The sequence below is a fragment of the Nicotiana sylvestris genome, chromosome 4, assembly GCF_000393655.2.
Source record: "Nicotiana sylvestris chromosome 4, ASM39365v2, whole genome shotgun sequence".
Lineage (NCBI taxonomy): Eukaryota > Viridiplantae > Streptophyta > Magnoliopsida > Solanales > Solanaceae > Nicotiana > Nicotiana sylvestris.
Window position 1 is genome coordinate 168,560,439 of NC_091060.1, and position 25,645 is coordinate 168,586,083.

The 25,645-nt window shown below is 34.9% G+C and overlaps 1 protein-coding gene across 3 annotated transcripts; it reads left to right on the plus strand.

Moving 5' to 3' along the window:
• The first annotated feature begins 2,480 nt into the window (after positions 1–2,480).
• On the plus strand, positions 2,481–14,952 carry LOC104212631 (uncharacterized). 3 transcript variants are annotated; one of them, XM_009761950.2, is made up of 18 exons: positions 2,481–3,087; positions 3,208–3,359; positions 4,792–5,102; positions 5,590–5,667; positions 5,803–6,023; positions 7,015–7,107; positions 9,486–9,569; positions 9,800–9,916; positions 10,086–10,191; positions 10,275–10,337; positions 10,427–10,480; positions 10,833–10,890; positions 11,809–11,885; positions 13,331–13,401; positions 13,950–14,010; positions 14,142–14,201; positions 14,452–14,514; positions 14,628–14,952. In XM_009761950.2, the coding sequence occupies exons 3-18, from the start codon at positions 4,821–4,823 to the stop codon at positions 14,748–14,750; spliced, it is 1,611 nt and encodes a 536-aa protein (XP_009760252.1). In that variant the 5' UTR covers positions 2,481–3,087; positions 3,208–3,359; positions 4,792–4,820; the 3' UTR covers positions 14,751–14,952. The 3 variants fall into 3 exon arrangements, with proteins under 3 accessions (XP_009760252.1, XP_009760250.1, XP_009760251.1); XM_009761948.2 differs by lacking the exon at positions 3,208–3,359; XM_009761949.2 differs by lacking the exons at positions 2,481–3,087; positions 3,208–3,359 and adding an exon at positions 4,057–4,079.
• Positions 14,953–25,645: the final 10,693 nt, after the last annotated feature.

The following is a 25,645-nucleotide window of genomic DNA, read 5'->3' on the forward strand; positions in this document are numbered from 1 at the left end:
AATCACAAGAAGTAAAGGTAGAGAAATAAAAAATAAATAATGTCCAAAGAAAATTATATTTTAAAATTAAAATTAAAAATAAAAGAAATAAAAAGTTATAAAAAATATATTAAAATAAAAACAAAAAAGAAAGAAACTAAAAAATAACCTTACAATTACACAGTGTAATTACCACCAATTCTCACCTCCCCTTGAGAATTGGAGAGTGTAATTACACCCCTACAATTACACTCAATTCCATGCTAACCAAGTAATTACTTGGCCAAACAAATATGTCAAACTGTGTAATTACACCCAATTACACCCAAATCTATTTCCAAGGTGACTTTCCAAAAAGGCTCTTATTGATTAAAACTTTCTTCATTATAAGATTTCTCTCCATTAAAAATGTGATGATATCTTAATTTCTTACCAATTGAGTCAAACTTTTATTTTTCTTCATTTAATCCTCCAGTGTTCTGGTTATATTCTCAAAGCGCGAATATGAATATTTCTAAGTAAGCATAAAGAAACATTTACTATTTTACTATAATTTTTTCATGGTTAAACTCTTTTCTTAATAAACACTTACTCGCACCGAATATTTACACTAATCTAATAGATATATAACACATATGCCTACTTCTCTTTGGTAGGGTGTATAAGAATGTATTGAATATAGTGTATTAGTAATGCTGAAATTAGTTATGTTAAGATTATTTTATATCGTCGATTTAGTTTGGTGTATTAAAAATAACATGCATTACATAATTTTTTTCAATTTTTTTTGAAAAAAATATTTGAATACAAAAATACCCTCTACATTCTTTGAAAGGATTTGGAAAAGGTTTTGAAAGGGCAATTCTATCTTTATATACTCTTATATATGTATTAAAAACCATGATATATTATTAATGTCATTATTTGCTATGTATAAGGCCATCTCCAACCCTTACCTCCATTTTCTCTTCCAAAATGCAGGAAAGTTACTACAACCATTACTTCATTTTTTACTCCAAAAGGAATATTCCATTTATATTCTTCTCTCTCTTCAATATTATATTATTATCTTTTATTTAAATTTTATTTTCTTATTTCTATTAATTCAATTTATCTTCTTCTTTTTTTTTACATATTCATCACATATAATTTAATATAAAATTATTTTATACCATAAATTTTTAAATAATATATGCTATTTATCGTAGTTTCAATTTTTATGTATTTTAATTTAATGTATTTTCAATTTTCAATTTTAGCAACATCTAATATTTTATATTCGCCAAAGTTAAGATGTAAAATTAATATTATAAAGATATTACATAAACATAATTAGGTAGATATAAAGAGATAAATTAAAAGAGTTAAATAATAAAAATAATAATAAAATATACATGAATAGTAATGGGCGAGATGAATAGTGTCCGCATATTTGGAGGAACACAATTCATCCCTATTTTGGAGGCAAAAATGGGGGAGGGTTGGAGCTTCATTATGACAAAAAATATCCCCATTATGGAGAAATGAGGGAAGGTTGGAGATGACCTAAGAACAATACCTAATATTAGGGGTGTTCATAAAAATCCGAAAATCCGAACCAAACCGAAAACCGAACCAAACCGAAAACCAAACCAAACTGATACTTTTTGGTTTGGTTTGGTTTTGGTTTTGAAATTTAAAAACCGATCAAATTTGGTTTGGTTTTTATTTTAATTAAAAAAATCGAACCAAATCGAATATAGGAGTAGGCATTTTAAATTTATTATTACACCTATATATATGTATACTTTTATACAAAATTTTAAATTTTTTATAGTAAATATTAATCGTTTGCACTTTTAGTACAGTTCTTTACCTTTACATTCTAGTTTAATTGGTAGTTTTCTTTTGTTAAGTGTAAGAATCTATTTCATGTTAAAAATAATATATTTTTAATTGAGTCCTTAAATTATTCATCACTATTTGATTCAATTATCATCAATATATCTTGGTAAATAATAGATTTCTCAAAGGGCAATTGATTTGATAGTGTTACGTTAAAAATATAGTCGCCGAAATGTGTGTTTGGTAGTGTATGTCTTATATTTAAGAAAAAAGCGATAAATAACCGAAAAACCGACATAAACCGAATCGAGAAAAAACCGATTTAATTGGTTTGGTTTAGTTCTAATATTTGAAAACCCGACTTACTTGGTTTGATTTCTTTTTAGGGAAAAATCTATCCAAACCGAATCATGAACACCCCTACCGAATATAGTGTATAACTAATATTAAGTTAAAAAATAAAAAATTAATAATACTAAAACTAATACATTTATTATTTTCCCTATACACCCTACCAAAGGATCCCTTATTGTTAGTACGTTTAATCACTCAGGATGAATATGCAGTAATGAAATAAAAAATAGAAAAGAAATATTCTTACAGAATATTACCGCGGTAAATTTAGGTAGCAGAAAAAACGGTCGCCTCAAAAATTGTAATGGCAGTGAAAATTTCACCGGTCTACATCCCTACCCCTAAGCTAAATTGCCGCTTCCGCCATTCTTCCTTCTACCACCAGTGTCACTCTCCGGTGACTGACCGTCGGAACCCTAAACTTAAAACCGCCACACGTGGCAACACACCGTATAGTCACGTCATTTCCTTCAAACTCACGATTCAGAAGAATTCGATTCCGTATTGAAATGGGAAACGGAATGCAATTCCCGTAATCCAAACAACCATTTTTCTAATCATAAATACCAAAAAAAAGTTACATATACAGTAGAATAGAATGAGAATTATCCGCTTCCGTAAATACTTTATGTTAAATTAAATGTATGAAGGGGGCAAGTTGTTGTAATAATCCTATAAGCATAAGAATAGCATCATCATCAGTAACAGCCACTTCGAATACTTTCTCTTCCAATTTTGAATTCCAAAAATGGCTATTTAAGTCGAAGATGCGAATTCCGAAGCGTTCAGTTTCTCTTTGTCTCTCTGTGTTCTCTCCTCCTCACCACCTCATTTCATCTCTTTCCAGAAGCTTCCATTTCCATTCCGGAATTCCTTGTTCTAAAAGTTCCGACTATTTCCCGGAAAGTGGGAAACCAGTTCGTCGTAAAGGTTGGTGCTTTTCTGCTCCTGTTTTTTTATTATTTGTTTTTGACGTACTTTTATTGGTGTTTTTAGCAATACTGAACTGGGTTTGTGATTGTAGTAAAGGAATTTGCTTCTTTCCCGCAGGGCTTTGGTATAGTGGTAAGAAGCCAGCTTGTGATGTGTGGGTTAGGGGCACGCCACGAGCCTGGTTTGGTATTTAAGTTAAGAAGGATAGAGGGCGGGCCAATTATGCACCAAGTTTCAAACCTTGTGTATTGGCCCTCAAGGATTTCTAGGTTATAACAAAATTAGCTTCTTCTTTGTTTTGCCATTTTGGGGTTTTTCTTTATTTTTTTGGGGGTGTTGGAGGGACGAGGGGTAAGTTTGTATCTTTAGCTATTTAATCATATTTACTTTCATTAGCAAACTCAGCACTGTTTTTCTAGAGCATGCTGTTGTTGTTACTTGAGGTGTTATGCGGTCCTTTTTTATTTTATTTTTTCTAATGGTTTCTTAATTCTGTAGGAATGGGTTCTTTATGGCCAAATCTCTTTTTACCTCAATAAAAAAATCATTGTAGCCCAGGATTTAGAGTTGTGTGGCATTTTTCATGGTAGTTGACTCTTCTTTGTTTAAGGCTAAAAATGATGAATTCATTCAGTTTATAATCTGTCATTTGAACTTTATTTTTAGTCTTAGTTTTGTTATTATGATGATTTTCACATTTTGAACACATAGTTGATTTTGTCTGTGGAACTTCAAAATATTGAGAATTTTGGTTGTGCAACTGGTATGAGCTTGAACAATTTTTTTTAAGGAGCAGAATAGATTCTGTTATCTGGGAAACTAGATTAGGTCCCGTTGAAAGCTGTTTTTTCAAAAAATTCTTTGTTACTTTGATGTCCTTTCAAAGTGGCAAAATCCGTGATCCATCTCTCTCGCTTTCACTTGGAGTATAGGCTTACACGTTGGGACATAGATCTGGTGCTTTGAGTTGGTTACAATTGTGATTAAAGGTAAGATACTAAGATTTTGGTCTTAGGATAGAGTCACTTCACTCAAAAGTATACTCCTTTCTCATGGTTTTGTTACTTTCCTACACTGCCTAAGTTACTATCTGTAGTACTATTTTCCTCTACCTGAAGAAAGCTGAGAAGGTTGGTGTCGATGAGTTTGGTGTCTGTTACTGTTATAACAGAGATTGACATTCGGAATTTGAAAACTTATTTTAGATGCGGCTGAGATTCACATTCAAAATTTCTCTTTGTACCTTCGCCTACTTTCCCTGCATGGTTTGTTATTAGTTTACAGTGTTTGTGCAAGAAATGATTATGATACGGTTATGTAATTTAATACAAGATAATACTAACGTAAGATAGCAGTTGATGAATACCATAATGAATTTTTAATCAATGAAGAAAGGCTTTAACTGAGTGATTGTGATCAAAGGCCAGAATGATATGCAACTCTTCATGGGTGCCAATTCTATAACTCTCATTTCTAAGGCTACATTTTGGCCTTGTCTTATTGAAACCAGCATTGGATTGGTCAAAAACTCTTCTTTTTTTGGGCTTGAGTTCTCTCTGTTAGTTTGTGTTGCTTTTCCTGTTCCTAAAGCATCGATCAGGAAGCCCCGTGCATGCTGCAATTTTCAGATTACTAATGGAATTTGTCAAGTTCATATAATATCCTCTACTAGCTAATTTTCATTATGATTATACTGTTCAGGGATTGATCAGTTACATACAAGTTGTACAATGGATGGTGCTAGTGTAGATAACAGGACGACGCTGATTGAGAAGAGAAATGGTGCCAATGGTGGTCAACAATCCTGCATATGGTCATCTCCCGAAGGAGGGTGTGAAATTGACATAGGAAAGCAGATATTCTGCAACAGGTCTTTAAACATGAAAAGTATAGTTGCGGTTGGCTTTGACATGGATTACACCCTGGCTCAATACAAACCTGAGACTTTTGAATCTCTTGCATATGAAGGCACCGTCAGAAAGCTAGTCTACGATTTAGGATACCCTCCAGAGGTTCGTGAAAATTACTATTAGTACTTTTATATAGAAAAGTCTCAGTAGAAATCGATCAGACATATCTATGTGCTAGTTCGTTTTCTCAATTATTCCTCGGGCACAATAAGATTATTCATTTTATTTTATGGATATTATGCTCAATGACATGTAATATGTGTATTAGCATCAATTGTGACTTGTAATGACCTAGAGTGTGGTATTGGTATGTACATGTAGTGAGATATTATGTGTAATGTTGAGTTGAACATTTTCGTTCTCATGATTTAGATATTGAATGTCCAACCTTATTCTGTCCTTGCTGTAAAAGCAGTTGGTTGTTTTAGGATCAATTGTTGACGGATGGTGATTGCCGTCAAAAATCACTGCTCATGTATTGTATGTGCTGGCGGATTATTTGACTATTGAATCTGAAATTTCATTTTCATTATTACTGATGTCTGAAGTGATAACTAGAAGATTTTTCACCATGTTGGATGTTGTGTAGCTGTTGGAATGGTCATTTGATTGGAGCTATATGGTCAGAGGTTTGGTTCTTGATAAAAAGAGGGGGAATATATTAAAGGTTTGTTGCGACGTTGTCCTTACATTGTAATTGTTTCCTGTCTTAATCATTAATTTCACTTCATCCCGGCTATGGTTGTAGTTGCATTTCTTTCTTATTTAAATATTATTCCTTTTCTGCTTGCTCGTGTAACAGATGGACCGACACAAATATGTGAAAGTTGCTTACCATGGATTTAGGGAGATGTCCAAAGAAGATAAAGTTGCTACTTATGGCAATACCTTGCTTCGGGATTCATTTGATGAACCTGATTATGCACTTATTGATACCCTTTTCTCTCTGGCTGAAGCCTACTTATTTGCTCAGTTGGTGGACTTCAAGGACAAAAATCCAGGAAAAGTTCCTGAAAATGCAGAGTAAGAGAGTAACCAGCACTCTTTTTTAACTTTTACGGACAGTAATGTTAATCTGTATTTCTGCCAATGTGTTCTTTAATCCGGCTTTGCATGCATTTAATTTAAATAGTGTCTCGTCATTTATTTTTTCTCTTTTCAATTAGTTAAGAGGTGTAAACACGGGATTAACAGATTTTCTATCATGAGATATGCTCGAAATCAAGAGGGTCTACCAATCTAATTCTAGCTATCTGTTTTGTAGCTCTCACCTGTAGTAGCTTTATGGAAGCAATTAGATTTCTTCAATAAGGATGCACCGTAGATATATCTTCAATAAGTGATTTCGTCTACTTTCAGCTTGTTCCATAGAGATGTTATTCTATCTTTCAATTCAAGCAATTTTCCACGGTCTTGTCATCGTTTGTCAGTTGCTTCAAGATTTATACTGTCAGAAGTGTAAAAATATTTAATATTTGAAATTTGTGACTAGTTCTTGTACCTTGGCAATTTGATATGTATGTGTCAGAATGCCCATGCAGCAATATGCTTTCGCAAGAATATCTTGGACTACTTTCATTGAACAGGAAGTTGCAGTTTATTTATGGTGGGTATGTGCATGCATGTGATGAATTGTTTACAAGTTTTTCTTTTTTTGGAACTCTTGCTAAACATCAGACCTTGTGCCCACACATGAATAAAATTTATTACTTTGTCACAAAAGAAATGTCAGACCTTGTGCTAGGTTGAGGTTATGTTATAGGACGATTCTGTAGTTTTGAAGCTAATGCGGCTGCTCTCTGAGTTCAATCTTAGCATGGAATTCTATGGAAACATCTCATCTGACTACTGTTTTTTTTTTGGAGGGGGGGGGGGGAGGGATTTATGAATATGGTTGGCCTCTGGGTTACATTTACTAATATTCCTTGTGTGTTTTCACTGTCGCTGCTTTATTAACAGCAATTCTTCCTTCAATACTCTACATGGTCTGCTTATTTGCTAACACTTCTTGCAGCTACTCTCGCATGTACAAGGATGTTAGAGCAGCAGTTGATTTGTGCCACCGTGATGGGACTTTGAAGCAGATGGTTGCAAAAGATCCAAAAAGGTACGGGCAACTGTTTTGTTGCTTCTGGAGAATGTACCATATTGAGTAGTAATTAGGAGTTCTTTCATAGCCGGTGAAGGTAAGATTTGGTGGACCTTAGGAAAGAAGACATGCTTGATCCTAGGGTGTTGGCCTTAAAATTAAATTTTTCCCTCTTAGTTGTTGCATATGCACTTGTGTGAGGAAAACAAGGATTTTATTGAAAAGGAAAGGATATTAACAATTTTAATATTCTGAACGAGGAGTGAGAGGAAAACTTCAACCATCATGCACTCAGTTCAGAAGCCTTTGGCTTCGCTCTTTCAATCTCTGATCAAATGTACACCAACACTTTTTCCAGAATCATTTACTTGTCTTGTGTTTTTCTTCTCACTTGCAATAAAAAAGATGTTTCAGTATTAAAATATAGGTGATTGGAGAAGATTGGCGATGTGTCGTTGCCGTTCTTATAAGAATTATAAATTATCCAAAGCTATCCTATCATTCACTAGTTAGGTTTAGGGGGGAAAAGGTAGCTGGAAGTAATCTCTCGCTTCTCTGTGAAAAGCTAAAGGCCAGTTGTAGGTGTGTGGTGCGTGTAGGGCAGTAGAAAAAAGTAAGATAACTGTAGCATACCATATTTCACGAAATCTAGAAATCATCAGTAGTTCCTGTCATTTTCTTATGGAGTGTAGCCTCAGTGCTTTTCTAAAACAGTAAAAGGATAAAGGTAAACGGAGAAAAGAGGGGACTTAAAATCAAGAAGATCCAAAACTGACTCAGAACCGATATACTGGAATGTTTGACATCTCACCCATTTTCACCTCTGATTGATCAAAGAGCTGATCGTAATATTTTTAAATCTGACATCTAATGTGCAGATCTAGTTTAGTAGCTCCTTTGCTGCGGGTTTATCTATGAACCATCTGTAGTCTGACTTCAAATCTTAAGATCGAAATTAGAATTGGCTTCTTAGGAGAAATTGGTTGGAGAAATAGCCAAATCCAGAGTGCAGAAACTGCTGTTTCCATCTATTATGGCAATGTCTGCAAGTGTGTCTTCTTGTTGCATTGTAATACTCGTAGAAGTTACCGCCATTGTTATCCCTCTTTGCTGCAAGTGCTTCTGAGTCTCTCTCTCTCTCTCTCTCTCTAGTGAGCCTAGGATTGACCATAAGATATCTTTGCACATGGTCCTACGATGGCTAGCTTGGCGGATATTATAGATCCGACTTTGAAGTTTGTTGGGTATAGAGAGAGCCTAGCATTATGATAACGCCTGCTTATCACATGCATAAACAATCATTCCATTACTTTTTCTTCAATTTGAATTTTGTTAGTATCCCTTCGTTCGAAACCAGACAATCAGAGAAGTAAAGAAATGTTAGTTCGATAAAACAAAACATAAAATAATTTCCGAGCCCACAAGTTGCTTGTGTGTCCTTAAGGAATTTAATTCACTCACTGTTGCCCAAGGTTATAGATTACTTCCTCTCAGGATAGAATGGAAAAACTATTCTGTAATATTGGCAATCGAAATTATAGAACTTCAGCGAACTCAACAAACGAAACAAATCGCACTTGACACTTATATGTTTGTTTTGAAAAAACAGTGCAAAAATGTAGAGAAGAGAGGAGAAATTTTCAGATTTTTCTATGTGTAAAAATGAGGTCAAGCCTCTAAATTTATAGACAATAAAAGGGTGAGATGAAGAGGTGCAATCCAAGAGGTGTCTCTTCCATTTCCTATTCACACCCTTTAGAAAAAAACCAACAATTTTTTTTTGATTTGCACCGGGTGTCCGAGTCTCCGAGTCTCTTCGAGCCCCGACTATTCCCGGGGATGCACAGGCCCTCGGAAAGGAGTTTCCCGCAAGTGCACCACGGTTAATTCAGGTTTTACCCAGTCCGATGGCCCTCAGAAATTGTTTGCACCCAGTGGGTTTCGAACTTGAGACCTTGAAAGGGAGCAAACCCCAAGGCTCAAGTCAATTGCCACCAGGCCAACCCTGAGGGTTAAAACCAAAAAACCAACAATTTTTTGGTTAGCTTTTAATATACGTGTTGTAGTTTTTTCTTGATTTCGGTTAAGTCGTCCCTTTATCATTGAGTTATTGTTTTGGCATTGTTCGGTGTTTCAAGTGGTTGAGAAATGTTTCTTAAACTTAAATTAGAAAAGCTTTGTAGAGAGTGATGTATAAGCTTTGTCGCCTTAAGAATTTCAGGCTTGGGAGATGAGAATGGGTGGAGGTGTTGAGTAGTTGAGAACATCTTCTATGTTCTTTAATTAGAAATATGCAAACCCTGTGGTGTTGTTATCATATTGTCTTGTATATTCTCATAATGCACTCCTTGTTTGACTAGTTTGTTTATCTTGTTCTCTGCCGCTGCCACCATCAGATATATCAATAACGATACCTCAATTGTTCCGATGCTCAAAATGCTTAGAGAATCTGGACGTGCTACTTTCCTGGTAACAAACAGGTGATGATGCCCTTCCTTCATTTTTCTTTCGTGGTTTTTTTTTTTTTGGGGGGGTGGGGGTGGGGGGAGCATTAGGTGATGCTCTCTTTAAAGTCTTTATTTAATAGCCGTATTGCCTGAATGGTTCTTCAAATCCCATCAATAACTTCTCCAGAGCTACTCATATTATTCTCTTTTGATGTTTTATGCATTCTTTATGTTTTATACGGTTCCTAATCATATTTGTGCAGCTTGTGGGACTATACAAACATTGTTATGAACTTTCTCTGTGGGCCTTCACCTTCAGATGGATCGTCTACTTCCCGTTATGATTGGCTTCGGTACTTTGATGTAGTCATCACTGGCAGGTCATTTTCTTCCCTTTAAACTTTCTAGAATATGCCCATGTGATTCTTTAGGCGCCAATCATATGCAGCCTTATGTAGGGCAAATGCCTGTCGCTGTTTCCTTATCTATCTATTGTTTGCAGAGTTATTGATCACCCTGCTGACAAACAGGTACTTGATTTTTATGCAGTGCAAAACCAGGTTTTTTCCATGATGAAAACCGTGCAAATCTTTTTGAGGTTGAGCCTGAGAGTGGCATGCTTATTAACACTGATAATGGGACTCCTATGGCACAGGTCAGTGCAGAAAAACTTTGTTTTCTCTTAGCCACTGCCTTTTCTCCATTTTGTGCATGTTCTGACTTTGTCTGATACATTAGGTGGGAAGCACTTCTATAAGATTGCCTTTAAAGAGCTTGAAGAAAGGTTGCAGAATTTACCAGGTGCGGATGTAGATATAATTCGTGCTGCATAGTTTTTGAAATTTGATGGTTTGTGTAAAATGACTATATTTTTCCTAACTTCTCCTCAGGGAGGAAATGTTGGCCATTTGCATAAATTACTCTCAATTGAGTCAAGCTCACAGGTATATTGCGAATTTAATATAGTCTTCTCTTGATTACTACATTTTACTGCTTTCAGCGTTCTTTTTGGTTACTGATTTACAATGTACAAGCACAAAGACATTTCTTTAAATACTTCATATGGCTGAAAGAGACAGCACTTAGCTTAAGAATCAGGAGTCTAATTTCACTCTAGGAAGTTATGGAGGGAAGGAGTAAAGGATTTACTTGTAGGAAGTTATGGAGGGAAGGAGTAGTGGATTTACTTGGTGTTATTATGAGCTTGGTCATGGATCTAATTGGGTGATTAAATATGGTGTTTAATTTGCATTTAATTAACTTATTGGGATGTAACACATTGTTCTCTTCAATTAGGTTCTTTATGTTGGAGATCACATTTACGGTGATATCTTACGCAGCAAAAAAGTTTTGGGTATGCATTCTCCATTTCATGTGCTCCTTCTTGCTATTCTCTGTTTCTTATGTAAAAATTGGTATAATGGTAATGAGTTTTAATAAGGCTTCCGAACACCTTGCTAGTTCATCAAACTACATAAGCAACTGATGATCCAGTATTTTCGAGCCATAGTAGAATAATTACAATAAATGATATTTGTATGCTTCAGATTTGATAAAATTAATTATAGATGGCCATTTGCATTATTTGTGACCATTTGCAGCTTGTTTGGATGGTTGTTATATATCATTTCATAATGTGTTGTATCATATCGTATTGTATTGTAAGGTATCCTTTTAATGTATATAATATTTGGATAGATTGTACTGTTTTTCGTCGTTCATGATGTCATGCACCAACAATATGAGGAATAAACTTGCAATATTACAAAGAAAAAGTAAGGTACGAGGTAGAATGATTATAAAAAAATGTAAGGTAAAAAGATAAAACAAGATTATTTAATAATAAGGAAGGCAAGATGAGAGGAAAAAACAAGGTAACGATGCGACAACACCAAATCGGTCGTTACATAAAGTGGTAGTTTTTGTTGTTACATAAGGACTTATTTAACAATACGATACAATAAAATTTAAGTAACAATCAAAACAAACATTGTATTTAAAGTAACAATACGATACAATACAATAGGTAACAACCATTCAAACAAGAGTAGCTGCTATATTTAAGCACTAATAATGATATTAAAAGAAAATTCCAAGATTTTCAAGAATCACTATTCTCATGGATGGAAAGAAAATTAATGTCCTCCAAATTTTCTCTCTGCTAGAGTTTTCTATGGTCACGGCTATCATCATATCCAAACCCATAACCTTTCCTGTCTCTCTTATAATAAGTTTGAATTCTGGACTTTAGAATCTTATGATCTTTGAGCAGGTTGGAGAACAATGCTTGTTGTTCCAGAGCTTGAGAGAGAGGTTGAACTTCTCTGGGAACTAAGGGACACTCGGAAGGTAGATAAACATATCCTTCGGCTCTTTCTGTGTACTTCATTAGATTTTTCTGTACTTCATATGCTTTATAGCTCTGTATACGTGAGAACATAATCAGCAAGAACAATTAATTTGATTTCGGAAATGGAGAAACTTGCTGTGCTTGTGAGAGCATTTTCTCTGACTTTTAAAAAAGGGTGGGATGATGGAAGTGAGACCTTGCATAGCACCGCATGTCTGGGATAGAAACTTACGATGTCTTTACTAAGTAAACCAGTATTCTGGACTGACCATTTTCATGTCCAAATAAAATTGAAAAAGGTAATTTGTTAATATTGCTAAGAGGTAATAGCATATCAACATTGAATTTCAAAAATTGATGTTCAAACCCCTACCATCAGAAATCATTGGTTTTGCACTTATAGCTACCATCATTCTAAAATTACACAATTTATTTGTGAAGTAGAAAAAGTATGATAAGTCTAAAATTACATATTTTATTTGTAAAGTAGAAAAAGTATGTACCTTATAGAATGATACTTGTGTTATGGCCTGTCAGGTTATGATCTTCACAACTTTAAGCTTGAGTAGTTGATATTTTGGCTTTATATCACTTGCAGCCACACTTGGTGCCCTGTTCATGTTTATTATTTTAGTGTTACCTCAACTAGATCACATCTATTTTTTCTAATAATGAACTTGGTCTTTCGATACTTTATATATGGGATTTTCGGGCCAACAATTTTACATTTTATCTAAGCAAATAATAATAGTATGAGTATTGTAACTTTAAGCTTGAGTAGCTAACAACTTGGCTGGCTCACTTGCAGCTGTTAAGGAAATAGACTGCAGTCCTATTTCGACTCCAAAAGCTAGCTCATGTGGTGAGGAAAAGTATATAAAGAAACAACAACTCATCCCTTAACGCATGTGGAACACTTTAAACCTCATTTCGCACGCCCAAGATTGGACATCTTGAGTGTATACAACATAACATGGGGAACCAATAATGGGAAACACAATAAGATATGGACCTTGGGCCTTAATCGCAAAAGCTAGCACATAAAGTGAGGATTATCCAAGACCATAGAAGGAGACAACAACCATTTCCTCAATGTTGGACACTTAAACAACAGCTTTACTAGCTGTCATTCATGTTTATCCTTTGATTGCTGACTCACTTTAATTTTTGTCTCTTTTCTTATTAATTAGATCTTTTGATATATATTTTATTGGAAATTTCACGGAAAAGCAATTCTGTTCTCATCTAAGAAAATAACTTCTCTCCATATGCCATACACTAGTTATATGTGAAAATATTTTCCTCTATGGTCTTGTAAGATAAGAGATGAAGCGAATGATTTATCTGTAAATTTATAGCATTTTATTTAAATCTGATAAGTCTGCTTTATGTTATGCTACATGGTGATGCTAATGTAATAATTGCAATTTCACATGATTTGCAGCAACTTCAGTTACTAAGGAGTCAGCGTGATCACATTGAAGATGAAATACACCATCTTAAGTGGTCTCTCAAGTAATCTTTCCCTCTGTTCATTTTGCATTGTAGAACTCATACTTGCATGATTTTTGGTGTTGCTTTTTATCTGTGTGATCTTTTTCACCTCAAGTCCCTCCGCTAAGAAAGTACGAGGAGAAAAAAAAAAGAGGAAATAAAGAAACAAAATCAAGGTGGTTGGAGAATTCATAAAACCGACTTCAACTAGTTTAGGATTGAGGTTTAGTTGATTGATTGATTGAAGGTGATCGGAGAATGACAGAGAAGAAGGAAATCCTTAATTTGCGAGAACATTCTCCTTTGTTTGCGAGAACATTTCTTTCAGCCTCTTTGAGACTTATTCCAGTGTGTAGTATTATGACTGAGCAGCGACAAGTTTCCTTTAAGTTGAGAAATAAGAAGCCTTTTTTATGTGCATCTTGACCGAATATCATCCGGTCATGGAACCATTTTGACACAGGATACTCTTTCAATTGTGTGAATAAAACTTTTGTATCATCAGAAATCAGCTCATTTTTAATTTTCCGCTTGTCTTGAATCATTTCATGAGCTGTCATATGCTTCAGGTCTGAAGATACTGATGATATCAGCAAGGAGAAGATGTTGTCCGAGCTTGACAAGCTGAAGGTTAGTTATTTCAAGATATAGGAAGATAAATTTTAACCCACTAACAGAAACAGTGCTGTATCTGGTCAATTTCCCTACCTTGATATCTGTAATGGGTTTTAATTAATCTGGGTTTAATGGAATCATTTTAGTCTCAAAGCGAGGAGGTCAGGCTCAGTCATCAGCAGGCACAACGAGAATGTCACCAAAAGGTATGATTGTTAAAGAGACCTAAGTTCTTTTAAACGTGGGATTATTTCTTTAGATAACAGTTCATCCTTGTCTGGAGAAAACTTTAGTGAAAAATCTTTTAAATAATATGTAGTAATACGTATTAATACTTTCTACTTCTGTTGTATTTGGCAATGCCTAGGTTTGGTATTAATAAATCGATTTAATTCAAAAAAGAGAAATATTATCCTTTTTATTTATTTATTTATAAAGTCATCAAACATTTTGCAGTTCCACATGGTCTGGGGACAACTCATGAAGACTGGCTATCAGAATTCTCGCTTCGCACATCAGGTACGATTAAATACTTGGGTAGTATCCTGCACTTGGTGGGTTTGTGAAGTTCTCTTTACTTTGTGAGCATGATCTTTACTTGAGAACTGAAGTTGCATTTTGTTGATTCGCAGGTGGAGAGGTTCGCGTGCCTTTATACCAGTCAAGTGACAAACCTGAGCCTGTATTCCCCAGATAAGTATTATAGGCCGAGCGAGGATTTTATGCCCCATGAATTTGACATCCTCTCTATTTGAAGAAATCATATCAGCCAGGAGACGCAGGCAGTGCATTTTGAAGAAGAGCTTTGCTCATTCTAACTTTTAGGTGCATCCACATCTTTTATATATTGAGTTCTTAGGTCATCTGGGAACGTAGAAAGGCTTTATGTTTTGTGGTTAAATAACTCAAATGTGTATCATATTTGTTTTGTGTTATCTCATTTATGCACTTGCCTGATTCTGGATTTGCATTATATTCTCTTTACTTTATAAGATTGCATGGATTTTACCGGCAAGGGTCGTGGTGGGATGATTTGGATTTTCCCAGCCTTAATCAGAATTTAGAGGTCAGGAGTTCGAACCCTACGACTAAGGGTGACAAACGGGCGGGTCGAAAACAAATAATGTAAAACGGATAAATGATCCGACCCGACCCGCATATAATACGGATAAACAACGGTTAACCGCATAATATGGATATCCATATTATCCTATGTCTTCTTGAATATGATCATTTTTAGGAGAATCGCTAGTCTCCCAAACTTGAGGAACTTCAAATTTGAGTCTTTATAAATGTAAAAGTTAAACCCATTAGTTATCCATTGGTTCTCTATTTTCTAAGTAGATAATATGGTTCTTATCCATATTTGACCCGTTTATAAAAAGTTCATTATCCAATTCATCTTTAGTGAATAATATGAATGAATTTTTTATAAAAAAAAAAATCTATTTCCCCACCTATGACCAAGAAATTAATAAAAGTATTGTCCATCATCTTCAAATTAGAAGAGAAAAAGAATTGAAGAAAAGAACATCCAAATCCTATAAGAAAAGATGATTCTACTGAATCTTCTCTTTACCATGAGCATATGTCAAATGGCTTTCATTCCTTTTCAAAAAAATGCCAGCATCTCCATGTTCCCTGGGTTATGGATATGATTTTACATTGTTGTTGTTCATTACAGGCTGGAAAATTCTGCACTTTTTTAATCCCCTATCTTTGGCGCAAAATAGATAAAACATTTTTTATGTAATTCTTGGAGCTTGTTGAAAATTCTTAAAGATTTCTTCTTGCATAACACATCTTGGTGAGGGAATCACATCCTTTGACTATAAGCAAAAGGATATGAGGCAAATTCTATTCCACTTCAACGGACAGTCCCTTCAAAGGAAGATTACTTATGCTTGTTGCTAAACCAACCAATAGATACTTTTAACTTTGATTTGTCCGCTTTGAGCTAAGTCGTTTATATGATTTTTTGGAAAAACATACTATTAAGATCATATAGTACCGTATATATGCAACTTTTTTTTAATCAATTTTCACTGATGAACTTTATTCGCACACCTAATATTATATTTAAAGAAAATCAAAAGTAGTTCCTTTCCTTATTTTGCAATCATAAGGAATTCTAGTAGTAATATATTTCTTTTCTCATGCAAGAGCAATCTTAGCCTTTGAGTTGGAAGAATCCCCAGAAAGATAGAAATTCACACTTGGACACTAGAAGTGGAAAAGGTAAGGTTAGGCACCAAGCTCAAATTGCAAGAAGGGACCATATTTGGGACTATAGGAGAATAATCACAGGATGCCTTTCAAAGATTTTTTGACAAAGAAATGAGAGAGATAACCATGCAAGGCAGGTCCTTAATTTAATCCATGTAAAAAAACACAAATTATGTAGCTAAATAAAAAAAAATCGTCGTTAATTCTATTTAACGACAGATTAGCGATAGACTATCGAAATGTTCTGTTAACTACGAGTGATTTGTAGCTAATTTTTAAATTTTTTAGTAGTACACAGAAGAATCAAGGATGATAAGGAATCTAATTATCAGTAGCTTGATGTATATTTGAGTATCAACTTTTGAAAAGTTTTCCAAGAAAGTTGAAAAGCTCATTTTCTATGCACCTTCTTATGATTTGGGACAGTGACCTAAGAAATTTGAACAGCCCAAACCCCAATATGAACTAAAGAAAATATACATTATCCAAGGAAATTAGGTTCTGGAACCTACTAATACCTGATGAGTTAATATTTTCATGTATGGTCATTAAATTTTATTCATTATAATAGTTAAGTCACGAAATTATTTTTTGTCACATAAAAGTAATTGAACATTATCCACCATAGCTACGAAACTTACCTATCAAGGTAACTTTAACTAGTATAGTAAGTACAGGGGCGGATGTAGTAAGTTAGGGACGGTTCAATTGATACCATAACTTTTGAAGCGGAGTAAAAATTTATGTGTAAAAATTCATTAAAATTGCAAATATAGTAAATATGAACCCATAACTTTAAAAATATAATGAGTTCGATGCTAAAAACTTTAAAAGTTGAACCGATAGAGCATAAATCCTGGATCCGTCTCTGAGTAAGTATAGTTTTGTGTCTTTACTATTGTTATAATATGTAAATTTCAGTTAATTTAGCGTGACGTGTAGTATATTGTAAGTTTACTGTTATGGTGTGTAAAATTAAGTTATTCTAATGTGACTAAAATAATTTCGTGATTTTATGATTATAGTGAATGAAATTTAGTGACCACGAGAAATTAATCCAACATCTGCTTGGACATTTGTTAACATTACAATTTACAATCTTGCTTTGTTGTGGCACTAGATCTTTTATGTAAAAATGACAGATTCCCTATCCTTTGTCAATTAAGCTGAAAATGTCAATATGGTTTTATTCGAAATGAAGAATCCATCCCAGCACCACTTATTCAAGTATATATATAGAATATAAAAACCCAACTTCAAGTTGCAAAAAAAAAAAAAGGAAAAGAATAATAGTACTGGTGAGGTTAAAGATTATGAGAAGGACAGAAAAAGTATATCCACAAATATGAAAATTTGCTGGACACCAACGTGGATGATAAGGATTCCATTCCATATATCACCTGGATGATCATACGACCTCACAGTATTAAAGGGCACTTCGGTGAACAAAGTATTCCGAATTCACGTAGGGTTCGGGGAATGACCCATTATGAGTTATGCCCGCACCTGTGACATAGACAGTTTAACCTAATACAAACATAATAGCTATTTTCACGACTCGAACCTATGATTTAAGACACTTGAATATATAATCTTCAATTTATCAAACAGTTAGAACACAAAGATTGACAGGCTGACGAAAAAGAAAAAAAATAGTAGTGCTCCATAGTTAGGGGCGGAGGCAGAAGGTAATACATGTTTAGAGGCGGAGCCGAAATTTAAAGTTTATTTTCTAAAGTTATCCTTGAATCCATAACTCGTTTAGTTAATGTGTTCACAATTAAATATTTATACATATATAATAAATTTATTAATACAAATACAAGGTCTAAGCAAAAATTATTGGGTTCATCCTAACTCGTATCTACTTCTCTAACTCCGCCTCGATCTGGTTACATCGTACCCATTAATTTTAGTCCAAACCTACCTAATATGCATATCAAGAAAGTCATTAAATATGTACAACAAATTTAATTCAAAACTCAATTACTATCACCTGATGTGACTTCATATAATTTTGAATCCATGAAAATTAAATTCGGACTCTGCCTCTCCTCCGCATATAGTGTAATTTTCATTTAAGCCATGTAACGTACTAGACTACTAGGATACTAATCATTACGCCACTAAGGAGTCGTTTGGTATGAGATATAAGAAGATATAAGAGTGGTATAAAAATTTAATACCACATTAATACTTTGTTTGGTTAGCAAATTACGTATAAGTTATTTCGGTATTAATTTTAACACTGGGATAACTTATACCTTATAGAAAGTGGGGTAATTAGCACTGGTATAATTTATATCTTCTTTTTAGAAATTATGCAATTGTCATTCTTAATACAACATACCAAACAATGAATAAACAACAATCCCAGCATAACTAATCCCAACATAACTTATCCCAATATAATTTATATTGGCATAACTTATACCGGTATAAATCGCATTCCAACCAAACGACCCTTAAGGGTTTTATCTTTAACCGAATGTCTTGTATCCGAGCCTTTGGAATAAAGAATTTCTTGGTGGAGAACTATTTATCCTTTTTAATAGGCGAATCAAAATTAATTGTGTCAGTAAAATTTCGAAAATAGTACTCCCTCTGTTGCTGTTTATGTGAATCTATTTCCTTTTTGGTTCGTTCCAAAAAAATGACCCATTTCTAAATTTAAAAACAATTTAGTTTAAGCTTCCAATTCTAACCTTAATGAGATGTTTTTTTAACCACGCAGGGTCTCTCTTTTTGACTTATTTAGGACCACAAATTCCAAAAGTCTTTTATTTTTCTTAAACTCCGTATTCAGTCAAACAGGTTCACGTAAATTAGAACGGTGGGAGTAGTATTAATCATTGCGAGACAAAGATTATCAAGGAGTAGCTGGAGTGAACCCTGAACAAAATGTACAGCTATTGTACGGAAGAAAACTGAGCCAGCTAAACTGATATGGAACTTTGTTTAAAACAGGCAAGAGCCAAGAAGAAAGTGAGGAGGCCTTATCACGTTTAACATTTCTCCCTAAAAGGAAAACACCCAACACAACAAAAGCTACTTTTCATTTTGCCCTGCACACAGCTTGATCTCACTCTCATCCTTCATTATATTAATTATGTACTCTTCAAAAGTTATTTCAAAGTTGAAAACATGTAAAATAAAGAATAATTAGCTAGTCAGTGTAGGTTACGAGTTCGATTGAAACTATTAATTTTAGTCCAAATTTTGTATATGTCTTTCAGTATATAAGAAACAAGGACAACCCGATGTACAAAGTATTCAGCATTCATACAAGGTTCGAAGAAGGTCCGTACCCTAAAGGGTGTGAGGTAAACAATCTACCCTAATGCAAATATTATTGGCTGCTTCCACGGCTCAAATCCGTGACCTATACGTCATATGGAAATAGTTTTATCGTTGCTCCAAATTTTCCCTTCAAGTAATTTAGTATATATGTATAAAATATTAGTAATTATTAATTCAGTAACTTAAAAGGATTAGAATCTCAAACCGATAAACTACAAATCTCGAAATAAATAATAGAACCACTTTTCAGCCGTTGGAAATTGATTTTACCATTTGCTTTTTCAACCTCATTGTTGGGAAGTGGAGATTTATATTTTACGTTACAACTAAGAAATGCCCAGAAATTAGAGATCTATAGCTAGATGTGACGGAAAAATAATGGGGTTAGGGAACAACTTTTCTTGGATTAAGGATAAACCTAGTTACCTAGTCTAAGCTCGCTTGATTGCTAGGATTATTAAGAGAATAATCCCCGGTATAAAATTCAGTATTATTTTATACTTAGCAATGCCGGAAAAAAATGAAAAATTGTTTCATTTTAATGCAATGAACTAAACAAAACATAGGTACTTAATAATTTAGGAATTATTAACTCAAGAACTACAATTTTTACATTATAAAGGGCAAGGTATCATGCATTTATGCAGGGACCGCACTCCAAAAAGTATGATGTAGACGGTGATATGGTGTCCATCTCATTCAAATGATTTGGTAGCCAATTTTATTGACTTGGTTTGGTTTGGTAGTCAACCTTGTTGAAATTGTGAAAAGTGTGTGCAAATTGTCAAATATTGTAGACCTTAGAGAGTGAGCTTTTTGGCTATAAAAGGAGAGTTTCAACTCTCATTTCAACACACCAATAAAGACAGAAGAGAGAGAGAGCAAGGTATTCCATAAACTATAAGAAAATAGTTTGTAAAGAAAAATAGAGTGTGAAAGATATTGTAGTGAGGTGGAAAAAGCAAAAAAATATTTATTTCTTTTGAGGGTGTAGTGGTCTTAGGAGTATTTTTACTCATTACTACACAGTGTAAAATTCCTCGCTATAGTGATATCAGTTGCTCTTCTTGGCCATGGTTTTTCCCTTATCCAGAAGGGTTTCCACGTAAAATTTTGGTGTCATTATTGCTGCATTTTTATTCTTGCTGATTTAACCATAACTTAGTATTATGTGTTTATCACTAATACCGTGAATATTATTTTTGCGGGTCTATTTTTTCCAACAAGTAGTATCAGAGTCAAGGTTCTGTCTGAGTATGCTCTGTGATTGCAACACAGTCTGAACTTCCACATCAGAAAAGAATTACTTTGGTCTCCTAATAAATAATGTTTGTATTTGTGATAAACAATGGAAGCCAACACTAGTAGATGAGTTACTTTGAATGGCACAAATTATGTCATTTAGAAGTGCAAAATGGAAGGTTTGCTCTATGTCAAGAATTTTCATCAACCTGCCTTCACCACTATAAAACCTGATAATAAATTAGATGAAGAGTGGAGTTTGTTACACAGGCAAGTTTGCGGCTTTATTAGACAGTGGGTTGACGATAATGTTTTGAACCATATTTCTGGGGAGACACATACTCGGACCCTATGGGAGCACCTTGAAAGTTTGTATGCTCAAAAAACTGGAAACAACAAGATGTTTCTGATAAAGCAGATGTTGGGTTTAAATACCACGATGGTTCAGCGATGATAGATCATCTGAATAATATTCCGGGGATCATGGACCAGTTATCTGTTATGGGCATTAAATTTGATGAAGAAATTCAAGGCTTATTTCTACTTGGTTCCCTACCAGATTCTTGGGAAATTCTTAGAACTTCATTATCAAATTCTGCTCCAGATGGTGTGATCTCTATGGATCTTGCCAAGAGCAGCCTTTTAAATAAAGAGATGAGAAGAAAATCTCAGGGTTCCTCCTCATCAGATATCTTGGTGACTGACTCTAGGGGGAGAAGCAAGAATCGGGGTTCTCAAAATAGATAACATAATAGAAGCAAATCCAGAAGCAGACTTAAAGATATTGAGTGCTATCATTGCGAGAAGAAAGGGCACACAAAGAAGTTCTGCAGGATTTTGAAAAAGGAGAATAGAGACAAGGAAGAACAGAAATAATATGACAATCGTGTGGCCACCGTCACTACAGAAGATCTTGTTACTATCCTTGATGCGGATCTGATAAATATTGCTTGTGACGAGTCAAGCTGGGTTGTGGACAGTGGTGCCGCATCTCATATGACATCAAGGAATGAATTTTTCTCATCCTATACTCAGGGTGACTATGGAACTTTGAGTATGGGTAATGAGACTGTATCTAGGGTGACTGGTGTTTGAACGATTTGTTTGGAAACTAGTATTGGAACTAAACTAGTTTTAAATAATGTAAAGCATGCACCTGATATTCGTTTGCATTTGATCTCTGTTGGTATTTTGGATGATGAGGGATATGTCAGTACCAGTGGTGCTGGAAAGTGGAAGCTCATTAAAGGTTCGATGATTGTGGCTCGTGGGAAAAAACGTCATGGTCTATACTGGACTACGACCTCTACCTGTGTTGATATGGTGAATGTCGTTGAGAGCAATAGCTCTTCAACGTTATGGCATAAAAGGCTTAGCCACATTAGCGAGAAAGGACTAAATGTTCTGGCCAAGAAGAAATTTTTGTCAAATTTTGAAAGTGCAAAATTAGAAAAATGTGAGCACTGCTTGGCTGGAAAACAAAAAAGAGTTTTTTTCCAGTTTCATCCCCCTTCAAGAAAGACAGAGTTGTTTGAGTTAGTGCATTCAGATTTATGTGGTCCAGCGAAGACAAGGACTTTGGGTGGTACACTTTATTTTGCTACCTTTATTGATGATTGTTCAAGGAAACTTTGGATCTACATCTTGAAGACTAAAGACCAAGTGTTGGGTGTCTTTAAGCAGTTTCAGGCTTCAGTTGAAAGAGAAATTGGAAAGAAGCTGAAGTGTATTCGTACTGATAACGGTGGTGAATATTATGGACCATTTGACGAATACTGCAAACAACAGGGTATCAGACACCAGAAGACTCCTCCTAAGACTCCTCAGCTTAATAGTTTAGCAGAAAGGATGAATAGGACCTTGATGGAAAGAGTCAGATGTTTGTTTTCTGAAGCAAAGTTACCGAATTCCTTTTGGGATGAGGCTTTGTTGACCGCCACACATGTTATTAATCTATCCCTTGCGGTTTCTTTGCAAAGTGATGTTCCAAACAGAGTTTGGTATGGCAAGGATGTTTTCTATGACCACTTGAAAGTGTTTGGTTGCAAAGCTTTTGTACATGTGCCTAAAGATGAGAGGCCAAAATTAAATGCCAAGATAAGGCAGTGCATCTTTATTGGTTATGGCCTTGATGAGTTTGGTTACATGCTATATGATCCAATTGAGAAGAAGGTCGTGAGAAGCCGTGATGTTATCTTCGTGAATGATCAAACCATTGAAGATATTAACAAAGCGGGGAAGCTAAAATCTCCAAGTTCTAAAGGTTTAGTTAATCTTGATCAAATTTCTCATACAAATGCGAATGACGCTGGTGGGCTCAATGATGATGGTGATGCCCAGAACCATATTCCAGATCAGCATATTGATGGTGATGGTGATGGTGATAACAATGCTAATGTTGATGAGGTAAATGCTCCTACTCACGAAGTTGTGGACGAGTTAGATATTCTACTCAGGAGGTCTTCTAGACCTCGTACTCCTTCCTCCCATTATTCACCCAATGATTATGTATTACTCACTGATGGGGGAGAACCTGAATGTTATGCGGAGTCCATAGAAGATGAGCACAAGGATCAATGGATTGAAGACATGCAAGATGAGATGAAATCTCTGCATGAAAACCATACTTACGAGTTGGTGAAATTGCCTAAGGGCATGAGAGCTTTGAAAAACAAGTGGGTGTTCAAAGTTAAAGTTGAAGAACATAGTTTGAAGCCCACATACAAAGCTAGATTGGTTGTCAAGGGATTTGGTTAAAGGAAAGGTATTGACTTTGACGAAATATTTTCTCCTATCGTGAAAATGTCCTTCATTCGGACAGTTCTTGGTTTGACTGCCAGTCTTGATTTGGAGATTGAGCAGATGGATGTGAAGACTGCTTTTCTTCATGGTGACTTAGAAGAGGAGATTTATATGGAACAACCTGAAGGCTTCAAGGCAAAAGGTAAAGAAAATCTTGTATGCAAACTTAAGAAGAGACTATATGGATTGAAGCAAACTCCCAGACAATAGTACAAGAAGTTTGAGTCTGTTATAGGGGAGCAAGGCTACAAGAAGACTTCTTCAGACCACTGTGTATTTGTACAAATATTTTCTGATGATGATTTTATCATCCTCTTGCTATATGTGGATGATATGTTGATTGTGGGCAGGAATGCTTCCAAGATTGACGAGTTGAAGAAACAGTTGAATAAGTCTTTTGCAATGAAAGACTTGGGTCATGCTAAGCAGATTTTGGGAATGAGAATTACTTGTTCGAGAAACGAAAGAAAGATTTACTTGTCACAGAAGAAGTACATAGAACGTGTTCTGGAGCGCTTCAATATGAAAAGTGCTAAGTTGGATCGCACACCCCTTCTTGGTCATCTGAAGTTGAGCAAGAAGATGTGCTCTACAACAACGGAGGAAAAAGAGAGAATGGCCAAGATTCCTTATTCCTCTGCTGTCGGAAGTTTGATGTATGTAATGGTATGCATTCGACCAGATATTGCTCATGCAGTCGGTGTTATTAGCAGATTTCTCAAAAATCCAGGAAAAGAGCATTGGGAAGCTGTAAAGTGGATACTCAGGTATCTAAGAGGAAGCTCACATGAATGCTTATGTTTTGAAGGATCAAATCCAATATTTTGAAGGGCTATACAGATTCTGATATGACAGGTGACCTTGATAACAGAAAATCCACTACAGAATATTTGTTTATTTTTTCAGGGGGAGTTACATCATGGCAGTCGAAGTTACAGAAGTGTGTCGCACTGTCCACAACTGAAGCGGAGTATATTGCGGCTACTAAAGCAGGCAAAGAGATGATATGGCTCAAGAGATTTCTTCAAGAACTTGGATTGCGACAGATGGAGTATGTTGTCTATTGCGACAGTCAAAGTGCAATAGACCTAAGAAAAAACTCCATGTACCATGCAAGAACAAAACACATCGACGTCAGATATCATTGGATTCATGAGCAAGTGGAGAACGAATCACTTCAGGTCAAAAAGATTCACACAAGTGAAAATTAAGCTGATATGTTGACCAAGGCGGTACCAAGAGACAAGTTCGAGCTATGCAAAGAACTTGTCGGCATACACTCAGACTAGAAGATTTGGTAGCCAATTTTGTTGACTTGGTTTGGTTTGGTAGCCAACCTTGTTGAATTTGTATAATTTGGTAGCCAATTTTATTGACTTGGTTTGGTTTGGTAGCCAACCTTGTTGAAATTGTGAAAAGGGTGTGTAAATTGTCAAATATTGTAGGCTTTAGAGAGTGAGGTTTTGGCTATAAAAGGAGAGCTTTAACTCTCATTTCTACACACCAACAAAGAGAGAAAAGAGAGAGCAAGGTATTCCATAAACTATAAGAAAATAGTTTGTGAAGAAAAATAGAGTGTGAGAGATATTGTAGTGAGGTGGAAAAAGCAAAAGAGTGTTTATTTCTTTTAAGGGTGTAGTGGTCTTAGGAGTATTTTTACTCGTTACTACACAGTGTAAAATTCCTCGCTATAGTGATATCAGTTGCTCTTCTTGGCCGTGGTTTTTCCCTTATCCAGAAGAGTTTCCACGTAAAATCTTGGTGTCATTATTGCTGCATTTCTATTCTTGTTGATTTAATCATAACTTAGTGTTCTGTGTTTATCACTAATACCGTGAATATTATTTTTACGGGTCTATTTTTTCAAACAGATAGACCTACCCAAAGGCGGATCCAGGATTTCAAGAGGATGGGTGCACTGTTGTGAAGATGTGGATCTAGAATTTATATTTGACGGGTTTAACTTTAGTCTCTTACCATGAACCCACTATACTTTTGAAATGATAGGTTCAAAATTATATTCTTTTTGAAATTTTAGTAAGTTTCACACACACACACACACACACACATATATATATAT

What these genes read in the sequence shown, in the direction of transcription:
- LOC104212631 (XM_009761948.2), top strand. Translation starts at nt 2,802, where the DNA reads ATGAAGGGGGCAAGTTGTTGTAATAATCCTATAAGCATAAGAATAGCA. An exon ending in ATTTAGGATACCCTCCAGAG is followed by an intron (nt 5,103 to 5,589) that starts GTTCGTGAAAAT and finishes GATGTTGTGTAG; the next exon opens with CTGTTGGAATGGTCATTTGA. An exon ending in ACTTTCCTGGTAACAAACAG is followed by an intron (nt 9,570 to 9,799) that starts GTGATGATGCCC and finishes ATATTTGTGCAG; the next exon opens with CTTGTGGGACTATACAAACA.